We start from the raw sequence: 19329 nt of genomic DNA on the forward strand, positions 1-19329 counted from the left end.
ACTTTCTCACAGCTGGTTCAGCTCAAGACGACAACACAGCTTCTGCTTATTGTGCTTACAGAGCAAAAATGGATTTCTCCGCGGATGAAAATGATGCTCTCCAACAGTACATGCCCAGTCAGTTTGGGAAAAAAGATGGCTCCGTAGACGTTGAAGCCCAGATCGAACGCGCACGCCGGAAGGTTGTCGACGAGAGCAAACCAGCAAAGAAAGATGACGAATCAGACGATGACAAAGACTCCGATGACGATAGCGATATGAGTGACGAAGAAGACGAGTTCCCGGTGTCGCACGAATTGATTATCAAAACGCATGATCGCGCAGTTACGACAATTGCCCTCGATCCCTCTGGCACGCGGTTGGCGACTGGCAGTAATGACTGCATGCTCAAGCTTCACGACCTGAGTGCGCTCACTCCTAGTACGATCCGCGCGTTCAAAACCGTCGACCCGTTCACCACCAAGCCATCGCAGACAGCCGAGTCGCATTCGATACACCAGGTCCTATTCGGTCCACAGTCTGGAGGACAGTTCCTTTGCATAACCGCGACATCACAACCGAGGCTTTTCAGCCGGGATGGAGATCTCATATCCGAGTTCGTCAAGGGCGACATGTATTTGAGAGACAAGCATAATACAAAGGGACACACAGCAGAGGTTACTAGCGGCGCATGGCACCCGACGAATCGCGATCGTTTTGCTACAGCAGGCACGGACAGCACAGTGCGGATATGGGATGTCAACAAGAGGATGAAGCAGGAGGAGGTCATTGTGTACAAATCCAGAGCTGCCGGCAGCGCGGGCATGACCAGAATGACAGCTATTGCCTGGGGCGCGGCAGCTGAAGGAGGGAGCAGTATGCTAGTCTCGGCAGCCCTTGACGGAAGTTTGGTCATGTGGGGTGGTGAAGGACCATACCATCGTCCTACAGCCGAAATCAAGGGTGCACATACAAAAGACACTTGGACGAGTGGAATTGATATCAGTACGGATGGGAGGTTAGTGGTCACAAGAGGCGGCGACGACACGATCAAGCTATGGGACACGAGAAAATTCAAGGCACCTCTGAACACGACATCACACCCTTCTACCTCGTCACAATTCCCTACATCAAACATCCAGTTTGCGCCGAATATGCAAAGCATAATTACAGGATCTGGAACTGGCCACTTGCATATCCTTAATCCAGCGACGCTTCGTCCAGAGCTGGTCACGCCTGTAACACCAGGCTCGCCTCTAGTCACGGTCAACTGGCACCCGAAGCTTAACCAAATCCTCACCGGTTCGGCCAATGGTCAAACAACTATTCTCTTCAATCCCAAGCTATCTAACGCTGGCGCCCTCACAATCCTGAGTAAAAAGCCCAAGAAGCGACACGTTGACGACGACCCGTCCCTCACAGTAGATATGGACCCGCTAGGTATGGCAGGCGAGCCCCACGATCCATCCGGCAACGCGGCATCCTTCTCAGCGCGCCACCCTACTATTGGCCTCACAGCATCAGGCAAAAGCAGAGATCCCAGAAGGCCGCATATTCCCGCTACGACGCCTTTTGCCAAGTCTACGCCTGATCAGAAATATGTCATGGAGCAGATTGCGGGTAGTGATATGAGGGATGAGGATCCCAGAGAAGCACTGCTCAAGTATGCGCCAAAAGAAGGTGAAAAGGCCATTTTCACAGGTGCATGGGAGAAGACACAGCCAGTAGGCATCTACAAAGATTATGATAGCGAAGAAGAGAGAGATAGCAAAAGAGTAAAGCGGTAATGAAAGCAATACGATACCCAGTTACACGGCTGGGGTCAGCCCAGTAAAACAGATGCGCGTACGATGTTTCAATCCATTGGGCGACTAGTCTTGATATATCAACCTTGTATACTCACAAGGTAGCGTTGAACCATTGCAATTGGTTATAGCCCAAGCCCAAAACAGCAAAGTGTATTTCTGTCGCACAACCGCGTCCACGTCGCGCCCCCCTCGTTAGCAAACAACCCCACTCTCTTGCATCCGAACAACCACTGACATAAACTTCGCCGCTAACTACCTGACAATCCAGACAATCTCTCCAATTCGACAACTCCCACCACCGGCAAACATGTTCACCTCCACCATCCGCACTGCCGTGCGCGCACAGCCCGTCACTGCCGCCTTCACACGCAGTTTCTCTTCTACTCGCCCCTCGCAAGTTGCCCGCATGACTGTTGTCGGCCGCCTGGGAGTTGCACCAGAAGAGGTTACCATTTCCGGAGACCGAACATTGGTGCGCTACGTGGTTGGCACCAGCTACGGCAAGGGTGAAGAGAAAAAGACCAGCTGGTTCCGGATTGCTAGCTTTGTCCAGGGCGCACAGAAGGATTTCTTGATGAATGTGCCCAAGGGCTCGCTGCTCTATGTCGATGCTGATGCGCGCATGGAGACATATCTCGATAGTGAGGGAAACAAGAAGAGCAACTTGAGCTTGGTCGCCCGTACGTTTTTGTCACGAGAATTAATGTTAGGATGGGAGTCATTACTAACAATTCTGCTAGGTAACTTTGACGTGCTGTCGCGCGCCCGCAGCGACGAGCCTGATACCAACGACGAGGGTCTCATCCAGGAGGCTTCCGGCTAGACATGCACAGCTTCAATTCTCATGTAGAATCAATGTTACTTTGCGCAACATGTCTTAAATTCGGAAGCTGACTGGAAGAGGGTGGCGTGGCAAGGTCAATGCACACGCAGTTGCGAATGGTAGTGGCGACAGCCTTTGCAAGCCGCAGTAGGAATTGTTTGCCGAATCTTGGTTCAGGATAGCAGAGTGTATGAATATTGTCTGAACGTTTCTACTGTATGATCTCTCCGCTCAAAGCGGCTGGCGACAATGCTTTCCGAATGATACCTTTTTCCTTGTAATGCATTGATTAGCCCTGACCATGATTTTGAAAACAGGCGGCAGCTATGAATTGGTTTTACATGCTCTTTTGCACGTGTCAACGTCACTTCAGCAATTATTCTTAAGCTACTTCTATGTACCTACCCACCTGAGCACAGACACAAAATGCGGCGAACGAAGACCTCCGAGAGGCCGCCTCAACTTTTTTGTAGCGCAACTACAAGACTCTAACAACACACTTCTCCAATATGCAAAGGATTATACGCCTACCAGCGCGTCAGCTATGGGGGCATGCGCCTCGTGTGCGGTCGATGAGGCGCCTCAATCGAAGTCATCGAACATTTGCGACGGTCTCATCCACTGAACGGTATGTCGCTGCATCCTCACTACCCCGCTAGTCGCCCACGTCTGACTATATCTTAGACCCTACGATGTAATAGTCATTGGAGGTGGCCATGCAGGCTGTGAAGCCTCGGCAGCAGCAGCACGCGCCGGTGCAAGAACGGCCCTCGTAACGCCCTCGGTTGAAAATCTCGGCGTATGTTCGTGCAATCCTTCTTTTGGCGGAATCGGCAAGGGCACTATGCTCCGCGAGATTGACGCTCTAGACGGTGTCGTCGGTCGAATAGTGGACAAAGCCGGTGTACAGTTTAGGGTGTTGAACAGAAAAAAGGGACCTGCAGTCTGGGGGCCACGAGCGCAGATTGACAGGGCACTGTATAAGAGATACATGAAGGACGAAATGCTGTCGTACAAGGGCCTGAGTGTATTGGAAGGGAGCGTAGCGGATATCATTGTGGATCGGACACAAGAGGAGGGCTCAAAGGGAACATATGGAAAGATCACTGGCGTTAGGCTGGAGAGCGGCGAGATCATACCAACAGGAAACGTAGTGATCACCACTGGTACGTTTCTGGGCGGGGAAATACACATTGGACTTGAAGCATATCCGTCTGGGCGCATGGGCGAGGCCGCAACACTCGGACTTAGCAAGAGTTTAAGAGAGGCTGGTTTCACATTGGGAAGGCTAAAGACGGGGACACCACCACGATTAGACGGAAAGACAATCAATTACAAGGTTCTGGAAGCGCAAGAAGGAGATAATCCGCCGATGCCATTCAGCTATTTGAACGACCGCGTACAAGTGGAGAATCAACTACTGAATCACGAGACACGAACAAACGAAGCGACACACGATGTAATACGAAAAAATCTCGACAAGTCGATACATATACGGGAAACTGTCAAGGGCCCACGATACTGTCCATCTTTGGAGTCAAAAGTCATACGCTTTGCTGACAAGTCCTCGCATATCGTCTGGCTGGAACCCGAAGGCTTTGACAATGACATTATCTATCCAAACGGTATCTCTTGTACTGTACCTGCAGATGTCCAAAACACTATGCTCAAGACCATCAAGGGTCTAGAAAACGTAACCATGCTGCAACCTGGTTATGGCGTAGAATACGACTACGTTGATCCAAGGCATCTACGCTCCACCCTAGAGACAAAGAACATCTCAGGTCTCTTCCTAGCCGGCCAGATAAACGGAACAACAGGTTACGAAGAAGCCGCCGGCCAAGGCGTAATCGCCGGTATCAACGCAGGACTCAAAAGCCTAGGCAAAGACCCTCTCGTCCTAACCCGAGCAGACGGCTACATTGGTATCATGATCGACGACCTCATCACAAAAGGTGTATCAGAACCCTACCGCATGTTCACCTCCCGCTCCGAATACCGCATGTCCGCCCGCGCCGACAACGCAGACTCGCGCCTCACGCCCCTCGGCCGCGCCGCCGGCATAATCAGCGACAGCCGCTGGCGCGCCTTCGAGGACGAAGCAGCACAAATCTCCGTACTAACCGCCATCCTGCAATCCAAAACAATGGGCTGGACCGACTGGACTAAACACGGCTTCGCAGTCAGAAACGACAGCACCAAGCGCTCAGCATACGATCTCCTTCGCCTCCCCAACACCACTCCGGACTCGCTCTCCCCTTTACTCCCCCAAATCCACGAGTTCACACCATACATCCGTCACCGCGTCCACATCGAAGCCACATATGCCCCTTACGTCGCTTACCAAACCGCCTCGCAAGCGCGCTGGCTCAAAGACGAGAAATTGCAATTACCTATCGATCTGGACTACGAGGCTATTTTCGGGTTGAGCTTCGAAGAGAAGCGCGCGCTAGAGGCTGCGAGGCCAGAGAGCGTGGGCATGGCGAGGCGGGTCGAGGGGATGACGCCGACGGGGGCGTTGCGGTTGCTGCAGTATGTTAAGGGTGTTGGGAGGCAGGAGAGTAAGGCGAGGTTGAAGGAGGAGGTTGAGGCGAGGAAAGAGAGGTATAGGGGGGTTTTTGAGAAGGTATAGGAGTGCGGTTCTGTACATGTGTATATTAGTAGTATGAGTAAGAAAGAGATTTGATGTGTAAATATTGCGATTTCTTTTCCTGGATGTCATGGTATTATCTCACGGGATGATGAATTCTTAAGTCATGTAAAATTGGCACTACCAACAAGGATAATGACGATACTACTCTTATTAGTCTACAACGACAACTTGTACACGAAAGAGGGACCAGATTCTAACGAGTGAATATTTCCCATGCATTTTTTCTTCTACAACTACCCACTACCACTACCACCCCAAACCCCCTCGTATTTGTCCGATAACTCTACCTCAACCCCCCACACGCACACCCAAGAAACAGAGAAGCGAAGATAAGATAAGAGAACAACAAAGCTATCAAAGCCTCTTCTTCCTCCTTCATGTGTACAGGAGGTGTTGAGAGCCCACATGGTAAAGAAGAAGAGCAAAAAAAGTTCGTCCCTCCCTTACTCATATATTCCACTACTCCAAAACAAACATTCCCCCCATTCCAGGACATGAGTGTATTTGTCCAGCCCTGCAAAACCCCAATGAACACCATACCAAGCCACGACTACTCATTGTCTGTAAAGGAAGAAGATTAGAAAAAAGAAGAAAAAAAAAGATAAGTTGTGCTGCCAAAAGTGACAAGCATCGCAGCGCTATGAGCTGAAGGAGAAGAAGTGGAAAAACATGTTGTTGTTACAAGTTTGGTGTGCGCAGATGAGAAGTTGAAGCCCAAAGCAGTAATGTGCGGGTTGCTAAGGAGCAGGATTAACGGGGCATGCTTTGGTGGTGCTGGTTTACGGCTTGTGTTGTCTACGTTTGGTAACAGCCAGTGGACAAAAGGTCTGCGAGATTGCGGGAAATGATCTCCCCCAAGACGTTCGGGTGCGGCCGTGTGTGCTGGGAAGAGAAGTAAAAGAGAAGAAGAAGAAAAAAACAGTAGATTTGCATTGTTGGGAAAAAAACGCCGTTTGATTTGGAGAATGGGAAATGTTGTCAATACGCCGAGCAGTCATCACAAGTCAAAATTGCGATGAATCGTACTCCATGCTACGCCTGCACTCCTGTCATGTGTATTGGACTGCCAGGTATCCAGCCGGTTCTTTCTAATAGTAGATCGTCAATGGGAAGTATGGTTTGAAGAGAGAATCGATTGCTGCGAGATTGTTATATCTCGACATTCTTCAGCCCTTCTGGTTCTGCGACAGCAGTGGGACTCTTTAATGATGAAGATGTCCTCTTTGTGTCCTTGTTCTCTTTGTCGCTGCCTAGGCTGTTGCGAGGTTGAGAGAGCTCGTCACTCGGTCTCGGAGTATCGACGGAAATGAGGTTCTCAGTGGGGACGCTAGCCTTGGAGTCGAGATTTGTATTCACACGGACCGGTTGGGGGTGTTCCTCGGCCACACGGGCCAAGGGGCTGGAGAGTTTACCGCGTGGACTGACACCTTTTGGCGGCTTCGAAAGACGGTGAGGGCTGCGACCGCGATCTTCAGGGCCAATTACGGGGCTGTGGTAGGGGCTGCTCGCTGTGCTGCTAGGAACGACCATGCCCGGGGCGTTTGGGTTGACGCGCAGACCGCTTGTTGGGCGTTTTTTGTTAGGTGGTCGGCGGCCGTACTTTTGATCACACCGCCAGCGGAGAACCTCGAGATAGGGTGGCTCGACGTTCTGGCGCTTGAAGATCAAGAGCTTCAACTCACTGGTTTCTTCGTCCAGGTGCACGTCCTTGGAAGCAAAATCATCTGCTACCATGGCCAAAAGTGCGCCCCATGAGCGTGCAACGACGTATTTACGGTCGTAGTCGCGGCCAAAGATGATGATTTGTCCCCATGTACCATTGGGGCCAGGGGCGAGGTCGACGGCGAGGTAGTTGCCTCCCCAGTCGCGGGCAAGAGGAATCCAGGCAGGATGGGCGTAGGCCTTTTGTATAGCGTTTGGCGGTTGCGAGTCTTGGCGAGCGAGCAGGTCTTGTCGCCATAGAGGGTTTGTGGTGCTCTGCACTTGGGCGACGGGCGGTGTGGTGGACGAGCCGGCAAAGGCCTTGACAGGGATTTGGGGTGTCGAGTAGTCGACCTTTGTAGTCAGGTACTCGTCGGCGACCTTGCGCCAGTTCCTCCACTCCATGACAATCTCCTCGCAATCGAGCAGCATGAGGCCGAAAAAGACACCGGTGGGGAGACCGCCACGCTCCTGGCCATCGTGGATTTGAAGAGACTCGCGCACGTCCATGGGGAGGGTAGCGTCAAGTTCGTGCTCTAGCTCGTTGACGTCGTTGGATGTGCATCCTTCGCACATGTTGTCAAATAGCTCCTGGAAGTTGTCCTCGACCCAGCGGTCAATGCGCCTCCACGAGTGGGAGACAGGCGGTGGGGGAGGCAGGCCTTCGTTGAAGTCCTGCATTTGGATCTGGCCATTGGCGCCCTTGTCGAAGCTGTCCGAGTCCAATGTGGCCTGGCGGCTGAGGGAGCTACGCATGCCAGGCGAGTAGGGGGAGCTGGGGGACATTGGGCCCTTGGGAGAGCCGATGAAGCCATTGCTGGTAGCGAGCTCGTCGTGCTGGTAGGGCGAGTCGAGGTCGGTGCGGGACTCTGCGCCGCTGGCGGTGATGGAGGTGAGGGCGGCATGGCGGCTCTGGGGGATGGGGATGTGGCGGCCGGTCCGATAGGGCGAGTCGTGTGAGGCATGTCGGTCATACGAAGTCATTGTGTGCCAGAAGTCCTTCAAGGACGACGTGATTCTAGGGTTGTGTTAGCCATGTGGGCTTGGGGGCGGGCGGCAGGGAAGGGGGCCGTACTGTTGTGCCATGGTGAGTGGGTGGATATGTGGTGGATGCGTGTGAAAGGGAGGGAGGGAGAAAGACAGAGAACGGCAGCGGGAGCGGGAGAGTATAAGTGCGGTAGTGGTCGGGCAGGCTCAGCAGCAGCAAAGGAGCGGACGGGTGCGCTCTGCGCTGGTGGGCTGGCGGGCGTGTTTCCCTTGAGTGAACGAGTGTCGTGTGAAAAGGCGTGCCAAAGGGTAAGGGTTGGCAGGAGCTTGAATTGGGAGTCGAGAAAACGGAATCGAAGGTGACGTTAAGGGGTGCCGGTGTGCCAAGACCAGGCTCGACCAGGATGGTCCTGGGCTGTCTGGCGGGCGTTGAGTGCGCAATTCTGGCCGCCGCTTCAAACCCACTAGCCGCAGCAATGTCGGGGCGGAGGAGCAGAAAGGGGGGCGTGGGGGAGGGTGGATGGATGGATTGATTGATGGATGGATCGATGGATGGATCGAAAGGATGCAGCGGCGTTGTTATGGTTGTTGATAAATGTTGTTGTTATTGTTGTTAATGTTGTTGCGGCAGTGGTAGTGGTGGCGGCGGCAGCAGCAGCAGCAGTTGGTTGTCTGCCAATCTTGTCGTCATGTAGCGTGCATGCATGCATGCATGCATGCTATGCTATAGTGGCGTGGTGTACATACCCGCTGCATACAGGCCCATACATACATAGTTTGGATACATGTACTCTACATATACCAGCCAGTAGATGTGTACATTACATTACAGTACATAGCCGCACATGTACCAAGCCAAGCCCTGTCTGCTTCTGCTTCTGCTTCTGCTTCCGTCTCTACCAAACCGCCGACCGACGTTGGAAAAATTGTCCCGACATGTCTGTTATTTCCATTAATAGAGCGAGCGCTGCCGCAACCCGATTGCCGCAGCCACACACTACACACTACACACTACACACATACCACACACGCGTACACCCACCCCTTCTGCCCAAGAGGCTGCGTGCATACTTGCCTACTCCTTTTCACACCACCCGCCCTTCGTCCCTTGTTAGCAGCCCTTCACCGTGGCTAATCCCTCCCGCTCTCCGCATCGTTCGTCCGACCGTACGTGTAGTCCTTGTTTCAGCAATGTCGGTGCCCTGTCGCGCGCGCGCCAACAAGAGCCTTTGCCGAAGCCACTCGCTTCTAGCTCCTTGTCCCACCTGCGCCCCCCTCCCCCCGGTCGCAACCCGGTCGCAAGCTGCATATTGGCCCGCTGCCCTAGGCGGTGTACAACATAACCTGCTGCTTGCTTGCCAACTATCGCCCTAGTAGCTACGTACTCGAGTAGTAATCGTCCCATCGGGGCATTTTCACCGCCATCGCCACAGACCAGTTGCGTTGCGCTTGCAAGAAAGAAAAAAAATTTATATCAAACTATCCGCCGCGCCGGCACCAATGGCAGCCTCTCACATCCACGTCCACGACGAACCCCGTCTTACGTGCGCCCTGTTTGGCACGCATGCCTGCTCAGCATAACAAAGCTAATCAACCTGGAATCCTCATTGCAATGCAGCGCACGCCTTATCCCGCTTCATGCAAGCCGTGCACTGGCGGTGCGCTAGATCTTCAATGCCCATTGAAATTTCCATTAGGGGCCCAGCTAAATTGTCTTTCTCCTCCATGGTCATCCATGGCCCATGACGTTGTCCTAAATCGCCTGTGCTCATCCATCCTGGGACACACACACATACATGCGCACCTCTGCTGCCAGGTCGAGCGACCATGTCGAGTGCGCAGTGGCAGTGGATAATGTCAGATAGATAACAGACACCCCCGCAATGTCACAATCATCAATCGTCTCCACATGCTTACGCCCCACTGCCCACGCAAAGCTTCTTGTCGCACCTCTTTCAATCACACGCCTCTCCCTCCCACGACATATCCAACCAACCGGATCTTTGTATGTCCCTACACCTACCTAGGTACACTGACTACACTTTACCCATGTGGCAGGTGCAAGACATGGCCCATGCTGTGCCCGCCAAACTCTCCAAATCCTCCAACCCGCCTGTGGCCGTCTCCGATAAGCCATCCTCTCACTCTACAATACCAAACTTGCCACGCTGCCCTCCCGTGAGGTGCGCTTGTTGCCATGGCGCCTTGCTCGCCTTGCCGCCATCCGCAACCAAACTAGTATTTTAGCCTAACAATTACACAAACCCCTCAGTCATGACGTTCCAACAACATCTGCCGCACTAAGAGTAGCGAGTCTCGTTTTACCCCAGAGTCAGATCCCAACCGCGCGCGGGGTGGATCGAATACGAGGTGATGTGCGTTGAGTAAGCGGCTGCCGTTCCGACCCGGCACTGAAGCTATACTACGCTGCTCTATTCACCTTGTCGCCTTGCCCAGGAACTGGTGGAGCTCCTCCTGCAGTGGCAGAACAATGTTTTCCACCGCTGCCTGGAGACACTCGGCATCCTCGAGACTGGCGCAAGGATCACTGGACCCTGTTATGCAATGCCGAATTGCGTTCTGGAAAGCAGCAGACAGATTCCCAGACTCGTTGGAGGTCCAGTTACGCGCCAGTGCCCAGAGCTTCCACGGCCCCGGCTGCTTTGACAAATCACCCACCTCGTCTTCTGTCTCGTACTCTTGATACTTTTCAGCAGTCACCCCAAAGTACAGCTCCAGGAGAGCCACGGCCAGAGCAATCAGCACAGTGTTCCTGAAGCCGCCTGCCTGCATGTTTCTCGCCGTGCCATTGGCCGCCTCAACAACCGCGGGCGCTAGATATGGGCGCTCAATGTTTATCGGTTGTGCAGTATTCGACGTTCGGTGAAACATAATATCCCGAGCTGCCCACTCGTTGGCCAACCACGGCGTCGAGTTCAAATACAAGACATTAGACGCTAGTGTCAACGCTAGGCTATACCTGTCCCTCATGCTCAGCTTCGAGCGTCTGCCGTTGATGACTGGTGGCTGTCGAAGCAGATCCTCTAGAGATACCAGTTCCACGGTAGGCATGTATGTTTCTGCTGTATCCAATGGGTAAGCGCCCCGTAACTTGCTTTTGCTATCCAACGAAAAGCCGATTCTCGAAGCGTTTTTGTGTAGTTGTTGAATAGATGCACACAAGTCCTTCACCTCTTGGTGTGGACCAAAGGATTTTTTGGTAGGGTCGCTTACTGCGTATGGCGGAGGGGTTCCGAAGCTGACGCTCTTCGTCATCCTACCACTGTTAGCTCTTAATCTCATGGCTAGCGCGCACGCATGCATCGTTGCCATTGGAAACGTCTCCGTCGTCTTCATACATACCTTGGTTTGTGAGATGCTATGGGAACGAGACATTCCTCCTCCTCTTCCACGCGTATCTCTGCAGTCTGGACTAGCCACGGCACACCGCTTCCGTCAGAGGTCATGGTTGAAAAAGCAACACTAAAGCTTGTTTTCTGAGTGTCGATTTGCTTCTGCGATTTCGGAGCAAAGACATCTTCCCGAAGCTCCAACTGGAGGCTTGTCCGATGCGATGACTTGCATGAGCACGACCAGCATACACTCAGCGACTCGTGTAACGTCTTGGCATACTGCTGTAGTCTTTGCAGCCGCGAGGCATACGAAGGCTTCGTCGCTCGGTGGTATGTCTCTATCTTCTCGCTCTTTTCTGTGAACCTCTCGAGGCTTTTGTTGCATTCATCCAATTCTTCCAGGAGCGCCTTGACCGTCTTCTTGTTCATGCCAAAACGGACACGCTTTCTAATCTCAAACTTGTCGTTGGCCTTCTTGGGGTTTGCGGCCAACAGTGCCTCTAGATCATTTCGTGTAATCTAAGATTTACATAAGCACAATTCGAGCATCGTACTACTTTCCGGTCTTTACCTCTGCTGCGCGGTCCAGATCTAGCTTGCTTGCAATCTTCTTTGTTATCTTTTCAATCTCGAATACTGTCCTCTGATACGACTTGTACGTAGTCTGCAACTTGTCTTGAAGTGCCTCCTCTTTACTTTTCCAAAGTTCTTGCGACGACCCAGGGTCAGTCATCATTAAAGCAAACTCAACATCCGACGTGATGGATCCGAAGAGAAGCTGGATCGTCTGATCGTAGTGATCATATTGAGCCCTCAGCTTTCTTATAAAAATAGGGAGCTCCTTATCCCTTCCAAAGAAGCCTTTAATTGGATCTAGCCCTTCATTGTAGCTTTCAATTGCTAGTCTGCTGTGAGCTCGTTGTTACCCCTCACTCACAACTCGACTTTTGCGTACCTTGTATGATCAATGGTAGACAGCCAAGGACAAGGCCAGCTACCTCTACGCCGCTCATTGCAGCGCTTCTCTATAGTATCTAACAAGAGGAGGCTTCGCGGGTCATTGGCGCGCGGGGGGAGAAGGAACAAGTGGGGCCTGGTGCTTACTACTGTCGAAGCACGTGCCTGTGACATACGCTGGCCACCTTGAATGACCAAAGTCGGTGACTATGATTCTATAGGATTATCTGGATGTTATACAGAACTCTGGGTTATTTGTGAGCAGAGAGGTGACAGACGAACACAACGGCTGCCTGCGAAACACAGCCTCAGCTGCGCCCCCACCAAACTACAAAAACTCTAGTAGCATCGCGAGCCCCCCCCCCCCCCCATATCGATTGAGGCACCAGCATTTGGCGGTACGAATAAACCATCACATCGACCTTCATCGAAGACGCATAAAGTTGAGAGCCATCGACACCCCAAAAAACCAAATTGCCCTGAGGATCCCAGTCCTAGTTCTCTCCTTCCCCAACATGCTAATTGCTTGTCATGTCCTCCTTAAGACTAGCAACAGCCTCCAATGTTCGCGCTTTCCAGAATCTGACCACTGCACTCAAAAACAGCGACCGGAAATGGACACATGCAATCGACGAAGAGGCACTTGAAGACGAAATCGGGAGGTTTCGTGTCTGGGCTGGAAACCTCGGCGCTCTGCAGAAAGGGCACAGCTCGCTTGACTACAGGCTGCGAGACTCACCAGTATCCAATACCAACACGCTAAAGCTTCTTAGGGAGCTTGAAACCAATGTCAATGAAGCTTATGCAGTGGCATCTGGGGCTCGCCTGCCTTACGAAGAGCAGGCCCGCCCAGATATGACTGAAGATGACGATGACGATGGCTTCTTCAGTGCGGAAGAAGACGATGATGATAGCAGCAGCGATGAACCTAGAACTGAATTGAAAATGCGCTTTCGGGAAATCGTCGACATTATCGACAACCTCTACAAACTTAGCGTCCGCATCAGAACTCCTGGTCTACGCTCAAGGTCTCTCAAAGCATCCTCTTACACACAGAAGGATCCAGAGACGGGAATCGACATCTTTGATATGTATGCTGCGCAAGACCTCAAGCATGTCCAGGAGTTGGTGTCGCATCTGCGTCAACCGTACGTAGCCAACGATGCGCAAGAAGATCAAGACTTTCTGATCAAGCGGTTGAGCGCATCTGTTACACTTCGGAGGCGACACTTCAAGTACTGGAAACGACGTAAGTCCTTGAGAATGCATCCATCGAACTGAAGCTAACTAACTGTTCAGATCGTGATAAATTGAGTGCCTCTACAATGTCCGACGAGGGGCAAGAACCCCATGTTACAGCGCCATTCGAGAGACCTGCGGCAGCCTCTGACGAAATCCCACAAGCACATCCGGTACCCATAGTTGCAGCCCTGAGAGAAGTGTCAAGCCAGAAGACTGGTAAGACGATGCTCTCAGGGACAGAGGTAACGCAGCTTCACCAATCCTTGGACGATATAGTAGACACCAAATCTGTAACAAGCTACGCCATAACGGTGAAAGACGTACATGGAAAAGGCATCGACCTTCCTCCGCCACCAAAATCGGCCGATGGTGACAAAGAATTCGAATGTCCCTATTGTTGGATCGTTTGCCCTGCAAGATACGGAAAAGGGAGAGCCTGGAGAACGCATCTGCTTCAAGACTTACAGCCGTATAGCTGTACATACCAGGACTGTGAAAGCTCGAATCAACTGTTCCGAAGTCGTAGAGAGTGGGCCGAGCACGAAGCAAGCCACCGCAAAGTGTGGAGATGTCCGGAGCATCCGGCTGCAGTTTTCCATTCTCAGCTGGGCTTGGAAGATCACCTTCGGCAAATGCATCTTGATAGCTTTCCAGAGAGCCAGCTGGTGACCATTGCTAAGGTTGGTGAGGCTACTACAGTAGACTTGCGAGAAAGATGTCCTATATGCCGCGCATCCACGGATGCCAAAGAGATAGGCGACTTGCAAAGCCACATCGCGAATCATCTGGAGAGAATCGCAACTTTTGCTCTGCCTCATAGTATGGAAGACGACTCAGATGGCGCCAGTGGCATCCCGAGCCCCGGTGGTACATCTAGATCTTCTTTTAGTTCTATATCTACCAACATGAGTAACGGGCAAAAAAAGAGCAAAGAAAACGCTCATCGTAAGTTCATCAACATACACGAGCGTGAAACATATGTACGACGCCAACTGACATGTTCAACAGCTACCCTGCAGTTTGACCTGTCTGAGTCTATTCAGGAGGTTGATCCCAGCCGCGATCTTCTATCTGCCGAGAACTTACGACAACTTCCTGATGCAAACAAAAACATACTAGACGTGATATCAAATCAGCTGAATAACCCAAAAAGCTCATATCATCTAGACGTCATTCATGGGTCAGAAAAACAGCCGATCCTTCAAACGAAGGACATTCCCACACTACGGTCATTATACCGTTCACGAAGACTGTTACAATTAGACCAGAGCTACGCACCAAACGATTCCTACAATCGCATGATTTCTTTCTGTAACTACGATCTGACAAGGATGGAGGTAGATGCCATTGTCAACAACGTCACTGTCGACCTGAAATACTCACCACCCCGGGGCTCGTTGCACTACACTATAATGGAAGCAGGTGGCCCAAATCTTGTACAAGAGGCAAGCTCGAAACCCCAAATCAAGTTCGGCCAAGTCGAGATAACTCACGGACACAACCTCCCTTCGTTATGGGTTATTCATGCTGTAGTACCGACGTCTTTCGGAGGGGACGTCATGGCCCAGTTAATTACTCTTGCCGATTGCTATCGCAATTCCTTGAAGGCAGCGGCTGACCTTCAAGTCCGAACGGTGGCCTTTCCTTGCCTGGGCACTAGAGGCTCTGGCCTTGGTCCACGCCAAGCTGCACGTATAGCACTTCAAGCAGTTCGCGAGGACTTGGATGCGCGCTCTGAAAGCCGGTTTGAACGCATCATCTTTTGTGCGAAATCCGCTGTGGACGAGCAAGCTTACAAGGATTTCTTCCCTGTGTATTTCCCACCAACACATGGTGATCTAGACGTGGCAAGAATTTCAGACGTGGCAAGAAGTTCGGACCAGTCTGCAAATAACGCGGTAATGGTTACTCAGGTGATAAACACACAGGCGCAACTACGAAAGACGACTGCTGCGCTCCGCCGTGATTTCAGCCAGATCCTACCAGAGATCGAAATCGGATACCTTGATCTTCTCGATGAGACTGATCTCGCACTAACTTCGATTCACAATGAGTTATTGGGACCCAGAACGCTGGAGAAACATTCAAAAGATATCGGTCTGCTCTGCTCTGTTCTCTCGACTTTGTGTATCAGCATCTCAGGAATGACTGAAACAGCGAAAGAAGTACAAGATACTGTGTCAAATTATCAGCAAATCCTGAAAATCACTGATTGGGGTATGAATGGGAGGTATGGATCCAACCTCAAGGAGTTTCTACTAAACTGTTGCTCCTTCACTACCATTCTGGATAGTGTCATGGCACAGGAACAGAATGATCTGGATCTGGCCCAAATGCGCCCAACACTAGAAGGATATAGGGCAAAAGCGCGCACACAAGATACTGGAGATGCTCCCGATCAGCCGGATAATCTGGCGTCTGTCGAGCACTCTACACCAACTCCCTCTAGTAGCCGGGACTTGGTCAAACTGCATCAAATTTTAACTGTAACGAAGCTGTATCAGCATGCTATCATTAAACCAAAGAGTACTATGGCACACTCATCTGCCACCTTCAACGACATAGTGTGTTTGGCAAGAGAGGACATGACAAAGCTCGAAGTCGATGTTATAGTCAACTCCACCGACACATCTTTTCTAGGCATGGGAACTCTGGATCGCCTTGTCTTCAAAAAGGGCGGACCAGAATTGCAAGAAGAAGTTCAGAAATTCGGCGTGTGTCAGAAAGGTGATGTTAAAACGACTCCAGGATACCTCTTACCAGCCAAGAACATTTTACATGTCATCCCGCCTGATGTGTACAGAAAAGACAGCAAAAATGTGCTACGCAACATCTACCGCGGAATTCTGCATACCGCTACACATCTGAAAGCCAAATCCGTTGCAATACCCTGTATTGGGACGGGTACGTTAGGCTTTCCGCGCCGTGATTGCGCTTCGCTTGCCATCGAAGAGGTCAGGCGTTTTCTCCAGTCAAAAGAGCCGGGTGGACTGGAAAAGATAATATTCATCGTATATTCGGCCACTGACGAGGCCATCTACAAGAACGTTTTGCCGAATTATTTCCCACCAGCTGAGGAGACTGCCTCGAAACAGTCGGGAGCCCGGTCTCTGGGGCTGGCGATGAATCCCTCGTTTGGTTCGACTGTCGCCAAAGACGATTCTCAATCCATTGCCTCAAAGGAAGAGTCTCGGCCCGCACCTGCACATGAAGCCACCATAACAGCAGAAGCCAAGGTGGCTTTCACAGAATTTACAACAAGTAAACCACAACTCATCCACAACTCTTGCGTGGTCCTTGTGTCCGGAAGCTCGGTCCACATTGACCGCAAGACCAACCACAATAACATACGCAAAATCAGTCGCAAGACCAAGCATCCCGACATGGGTTCTCAAAACAGCTCATTCGAATATTCATTCAACCTGATACCCACTACTGACGTACACCACGACCAAAGCGAGGTGATAGTAAAAGATATCCGCAAACGCGATACACCCCCAGACAGGCCCTTCATGCTATTCTTCGAATGCCAAAACAACGCTGATGCAGCAACCCTAGCAGCTGCCCTAGAGCAAGCAGCTTGCCAGGCTCGTGAACAAGATGCACATGGGGATTCTGTACCCTCAACCAAAACTGTACCTGATGCAACTCTTTCGGACGAAGACGACAAAGACAACAACGACTATATATACGATGAAACCTATGGAGACTATGCGGACTACGTAGGCGATGAAGACTCCATAGACGATGACGACTACTTTTCCACTCGTATTCTGGAGTATCTTACCGAAGACTTACATTCACGACCTACGTCATATATCGGGCAGAACGTTGTCAATATCGCGGCTACACTTCGCCTTGATGTCGACATGGTGCGCAAGTATCTAGATCGACTTGCCCTGAAGGGCTTGGTGCATACTACGGTTGATGAGAATACGTGGGTTGTGTCGGGATATGAAGATAAGCTGGTGCCTGTGCTGAGGGGTGAGGGGGAGGCGAGTGGAGGATAAGGTTGGAGGGGGCAAGGATTTGGGATGTTGATTTTCCTTTTTCTTTGTAGGGGATTTTTCACTCTGCAAGATTTGGGTCATGGATGAGGAGGAAAAGACGTGGTATTCGAGTGTGAATTGCAACGTATATCCATATCAGCAATACTACACCTACATACACCATTTTCTCTCAATCTACACCACCTCAGCAACAGCCACCCCCAACTCCCCCTCCGCAATCGCATCCATAAACTCACCCACATCCTCCCCGCGCTCATCCAGCACAAACTCAAGCGTCTGCACCCACGTCTCACCGTTATTCGAAAACCAGTCATACTCGTGACACAAACTGCGCACATAGTTCTCGACCATACCTTTCAGCGGCGCATTCTCCTTGAGATACAGAATCTGCGCAGGATCCAACTTGAGGTAATCCTCGACAACGTAGTAGTGCGGAATATCGTCGCCCCAGCCCTCAGCACCGACCTCGTGCGAGGGACTCAACGAGTACTTTGTTGCTGCGAAACGAGACGTGTACGTATTCGTGTTGTTGAAATGAGTGGAAAGTGGGTTTGAGGTGGTAAACGGATTATAAGCTTGAGGGGCAGTAGGCGGGTAGTTGAGATGAATGTTGAAAAGAAGGCCATGTTCATTTCCCGGGTGTCTCTTTTTGAATTTGCGAGCGATGGTGCCGTTGGAAGGACAGATATTCGATTGTACGACTTCGCGTATGACGTTGTGGATGTCTGCAATCTCCGCGAGGTCACACGTGGACCAGTTGTGCAGGAGGGCAGCGCGCTTGAGGAGGATGAGGCGTGTGGCGCGGAGTTCGCGGGGGTGAGCGGGGTTGTGGAAGGCGCAGGAGTAGAGCCAGATGCGGTAGATTGCTCTTCGAAGGCTATAGCGCTCGTTGGGTGTTAAAAGGCGGCGGCTTTCGAAATTGTGTTTCCATTTTTTGAAGGGGTAGATTTCGCACCATTTTTCTGCTACGCGGCCGTACGTTACAATTTGGGTGAGGAGGGCGAGCGAGAAGGGAACGGAGCGGAAGATGTGGGCTGGTTGGCTGGCGTTGTGGGTGAGGAGCTGGGTGAGGTCATGGAGGGGTCCGAATTGTGCTTCGGCGGCGGATTCAAGGATGGCAAGTTTTTGCGAGGACGAATAGATGTTGCGGAAACGTTTGCAGGTAGAAGATAGGGCTGTTACATCGGTGACTGAGGTGCAGGATAAAAACACCTGTACCACGAGCTCTGTGGCAAGGTCTTCGAATAACATTTTGGTGGTGGATGCACAGCGTCCGATAAATGGGTTGTTCTTTTCTTGTGACTTGAAAAGTTAGCATCAAAAACTACCTGGCCCAGATTATGTATCTTCAGTAGCATGTATATTACTCACACGTTAACTGTCACGTTGATATGTATATCTATCCCTTCTTTGGTACTGATCCGTATCTCTTTCTAAAAGATTGACCCAGATATTCAGTCTCTTCTTCTCTTCACTGTGTTCCAGCCGCAAGCGTGCTGTGTAATGTATCAGTCAATCGGCGCGTAGCTATGTTGCTTCTACACCGACGCGTGACTCGTAGTTCAGATAGATAGGACCCCTCCTTTGGGGCTATAGATAGAAAACGCATTGACATGTTGTGAGGACATAGTGCAAACGATGGCAGACTCCGACGAGCCGTTTCCAAAGGCCATTGACATTGTTGGTGGTTGAAAGGACAATCAGGAGTCATCGTCACGACGTAGCCATAAAGTTGATAGATGGCGCCAAGTGGAGCCAATCTGGATTGTGGGGACCAATCGGTGTCGAGGGGCGGAGGATAAGCCGATGGCGTCAA

The 19329-nt window shown here is 51.4% G+C and overlaps 7 protein-coding genes across 7 annotated transcripts; 4 read left to right on the plus strand and 3 right to left on the minus strand.

Annotated features, from left to right (window-relative positions):
* The first annotated feature begins 28 nt into the window (after positions 1-28).
* COCSADRAFT_34518 (uncharacterized protein) lies at positions 29-1845 on the plus strand. Its single transcript, XM_007698444.1, has one exon. It carries the CDS (start codon positions 69-71, stop codon positions 1764-1766), a length of 1698 nt encoding a protein of 565 aa, XP_007696634.1. The 5' UTR covers positions 29-68; the 3' UTR covers positions 1767-1845.
* A 134-nt stretch (positions 1846-1979) lies between these two features.
* On the plus strand, positions 1980-2929 carry COCSADRAFT_179332 (uncharacterized protein). Its single transcript, XM_007699122.1, has 2 exons — positions 1980-2467; positions 2528-2929. The coding sequence occupies exons 1-2, from the start codon at positions 2095-2097 to the stop codon at positions 2608-2610; spliced, it is 456 nt and encodes a 151-aa protein (XP_007697312.1). The 5' UTR covers positions 1980-2094; the 3' UTR covers positions 2611-2929.
* Positions 2930-3084: 155 nt separating this feature from the next.
* Positions 3085-5311, plus strand: COCSADRAFT_34520 (uncharacterized protein). Its single transcript, XM_007698445.1, has 2 exons — positions 3085-3238; positions 3295-5311. The coding sequence occupies exons 1-2, from the start codon at positions 3120-3122 to the stop codon at positions 5240-5242; spliced, it is 2067 nt and encodes a 688-aa protein (XP_007696635.1). The 5' UTR covers positions 3085-3119; the 3' UTR covers positions 5243-5311.
* Positions 5312-6106: 795 nt separating this feature from the next.
* On the minus strand, positions 6107-8232 carry COCSADRAFT_292666 (uncharacterized protein). The gene is made up of 2 exons (XM_007699123.1): positions 8040-8232; positions 6107-7982 (listed from the first exon to the last, which is right to left on the minus strand). The coding sequence occupies exons 1-2, from the start codon at positions 8048-8050 to the stop codon at positions 6413-6415; spliced, it is 1581 nt and encodes a 526-aa protein (XP_007697313.1). The 5' UTR covers positions 8051-8232; the 3' UTR covers positions 6107-6412.
* A 2155-nt stretch (positions 8233-10387) lies between these two features.
* Positions 10388-12317, minus strand: COCSADRAFT_83024 (uncharacterized protein; the record flags this gene model as incomplete). Its single annotated transcript, XM_007699124.1, has 4 exons — positions 10388-11228; positions 11315-11823; positions 11876-12204; positions 12260-12317. The coding sequence occupies 4 exons, from the start codon at positions 12315-12317 to the stop codon at positions 10388-10390; spliced, it is 1737 nt and encodes a 578-aa protein (XP_007697314.1).
* A 475-nt stretch (positions 12318-12792) lies between these two features.
* COCSADRAFT_24079 (uncharacterized protein) lies at positions 12793-17513 on the plus strand (the record flags this gene model as incomplete). The annotated part of the gene is made up of 3 exons (XM_007698262.1): positions 12793-13510; positions 13561-14448; positions 14512-17513. The coding sequence occupies 3 exons, from the start codon at positions 12793-12795 to the stop codon at positions 17511-17513; spliced, it is 4608 nt and encodes a 1535-aa protein (XP_007696452.1).
* An 87-nt stretch (positions 17514-17600) lies between these two features.
* On the minus strand, positions 17601-18954 carry COCSADRAFT_292734 (uncharacterized protein). The gene is made up of 2 exons (XM_007699125.1): positions 18885-18954; positions 17601-18815 (listed from the first exon to the last, which is right to left on the minus strand). The coding sequence occupies exon 2, from the start codon at positions 18762-18764 to the stop codon at positions 17688-17690; it is 1077 nt and encodes a 358-aa protein (XP_007697315.1). The 5' UTR covers positions 18765-18815; positions 18885-18954; the 3' UTR covers positions 17601-17687.
* Positions 18955-19329: the final 375 nt, after the last annotated feature.

Source organism: Bipolaris sorokiniana (assembly GCF_000338995.1).
Source record: "Bipolaris sorokiniana ND90Pr unplaced genomic scaffold COCSAscaffold_3, whole genome shotgun sequence".
In the NCBI taxonomy this organism is placed as follows: Eukaryota; Fungi; Ascomycota; class Dothideomycetes; order Pleosporales; family Pleosporaceae; genus Bipolaris; species Bipolaris sorokiniana.